The following is a 1,989-nucleotide window of genomic DNA, read 5'->3' as shown; positions in this document are numbered from 1 at the left end:
CAGCTGCAGTGTGCACAGCCTGTTGAGGTGAAGCCCATACGTGTCTTATGCATTGACCCAGCTCAGAGCAACCCTGGCAGTGCTTTTAGTGACTGCTGAAGCCAGCTGCTGGCTGCCCACGGGGGAAAAATCCCCAAAATCCCCAGGAATCCCCCAAATCCCTGCTTCAGGGCTGGCTTGGGAGCAGCTGGGTGCTGGTCTGGACAGTGTGGTTCTCTCCAGCATCCCTGTGCTGCCTCAGCCCCAACACGAGGTTGAGTACCAAGCTGCTCCCTTAACCCTGCTGCGACTTCTGTCTTTCAGGACGACTCATCCATCCAACGAAAGCACTTTATCTCTCTTCTTCCGCTCGCTGTTGCCAAATTTTAACTTGCAGGTATGTGCAGTGGGCTCCTGCGGGCAGATCCAAGCGTGCTTCTCCTGTCAGTACACAGTAGTTTCCACTGCACAGTGTTTCTGCAAAGGGAGTGGCTCTTGGCATATGCAGTGTGTATTAAACGTCAGGTTGCAGAGCAGCCTGATGCTTTTTGGCAAGCAGCAGTTTCTCTCCCTGCCTGCTGCAGGCATGCAGCTCCCTGTGTGGCTGCTCCAGCTCTGCTCTCTTGCTGCAGGATCTCAGGCCTGACGGGGATGAAGAGGCTGGAGCAGGGCAGGACCTGAACCAGGGGGTGAACAGGCTCATGGCGGCCATGCGGGACATGCTGGCGAACATCCAGTTCCAGGAGCCCCCCCGAGATGACAACCCTGAAGGCGATGGTGACTGGGACTGAGCCGAGAGCATGTGTTGTTCCCCCTCCCCTCTGTGATCACCCCCAACTTGTGTCCACTCCAATAAAGTCACACAAGGCCCAGGCACCCGCTCCCTGTGGGGATGGGCTCTGGTGGGAATGGGGGGGCTGCCACCGTGGCACCTTTTGCCTCTCAGCAGGGGCTGAGGGCTGTCTGAGCGGACAGAGCTAATCTACAGCAGCTGTCCCTCGGCCACCCGTCAGCTTAGTCCCTTCTGGCCTCCTCCAAGTGCGTTTGCTGCCCCCTTCCCCTCCTGCTTTTTTTCTTGTCTGGTTTAATGGCTGGAGGCTTTTTCCAAGCTCCTGGTCCCGAAGTCTCCTTCCCTCCATGAAACAGCACTGGACCTCCCAGCTCGCTGACAAAGAGCTTGGGGTCTCTGTTCTGGTGCCATCCCTTGGGGCGTAGCAGAACACAGAATGGGTTGGTTTGCAAGGGACCTCATCCAGCCCCAACCCCCTGCCACGGGCAGGGACACCTTCCCCTAGAGCAGGCTGCTCGGAGTCCCTGTGTCCAGCCTGGCCTTGAACACTACAGGGCCTCCTTCAGAGATGCAGCTCTCCCTGTGCTCCTGGAGGGATGTGGGGAGCAGCTCTTCCTTGTGCTGCAGCTGTTCCATCATGCTGGAACCAGAAATCATCCTCCCTCTTTGTTTTCTCCCTCCAGCCCTCATCTTGCCATCTTCACCTTACAGAGCAGGGAATGAGATCAGCTGCACTCAAACCTTTTAACTCGGCCTTGCTGCCCACAAAGCTTTTTCCCCTTTTTCTGCTGTGTAACGCTGTGGATCTGGCTCTGACGCTGAGCCAGGCTGTGCTGCTCAGAATCAATCTGGGAGGGCTCCCCCGGGAGCAGCCTGGATGCTCGGGGAGGGGGCTGGGGCGGGTGCAGACCCATCCAGATCTCGGCTCCCTGTGCTGTGCCCTCGCGTCACTCACTTTTGCAGACTCGGCGTTTCCCAGCTCGGCTCCCAAAGCCTCCGTTTGTGAAGCTGAATGTTCCCGGCACGTACCGGTGCACCCCAGAGCCGAGGAGCAGCCAGGAGTTGGGGGGAAGCTGGTGGCTGTTGATCTTGATTCCTCCTCTTTACGTTTCCGGGGGGGTGAGAGGGATTTTGCCGGTCATCAGGCACCGTGTGTTCTCTGGTTTCAGCTCAACATGCTGTGCCAGTGTTCATGGTGGGAAAGGTACCACGGCAGCCTG

General features: G+C 58.0%; 1 protein-coding gene across 1 annotated transcript in view; it reads left to right on the top strand.

The window, feature by feature from the left end:
- TCF25 (transcription factor 25 (basic helix-loop-helix)) overlaps window positions 1-848 on the top strand; it is a gene marked incomplete at its 5' end in the record, with an annotated part of 18,069 nt that extends 17,221 nt beyond the window's left edge. The window contains 2 exons of the mRNA XM_010010807.1: window positions 304-382; window positions 612-848. Of these exons, the coding sequence (XP_010009109.1) occupies window positions 304-382; window positions 612-770 (238 nt within the window). The remainder of the gene's footprint in view (window positions 1-303; window positions 383-611) is intronic.
- Window positions 849-1,989: the final 1,141 nt, after the last annotated feature.

This window comes from Nestor notabilis, unplaced genomic scaffold (genome assembly GCF_000696875.1).
Source record: "Nestor notabilis isolate BGI_N333 unplaced genomic scaffold, ASM69687v1 scaffold14153, whole genome shotgun sequence".
Taxonomy (NCBI): domain Eukaryota; kingdom Metazoa; phylum Chordata; class Aves; order Psittaciformes; family Psittacidae; genus Nestor; species Nestor notabilis.
This window is presented reverse-complemented; position numbering and strand designations above follow the sequence as displayed.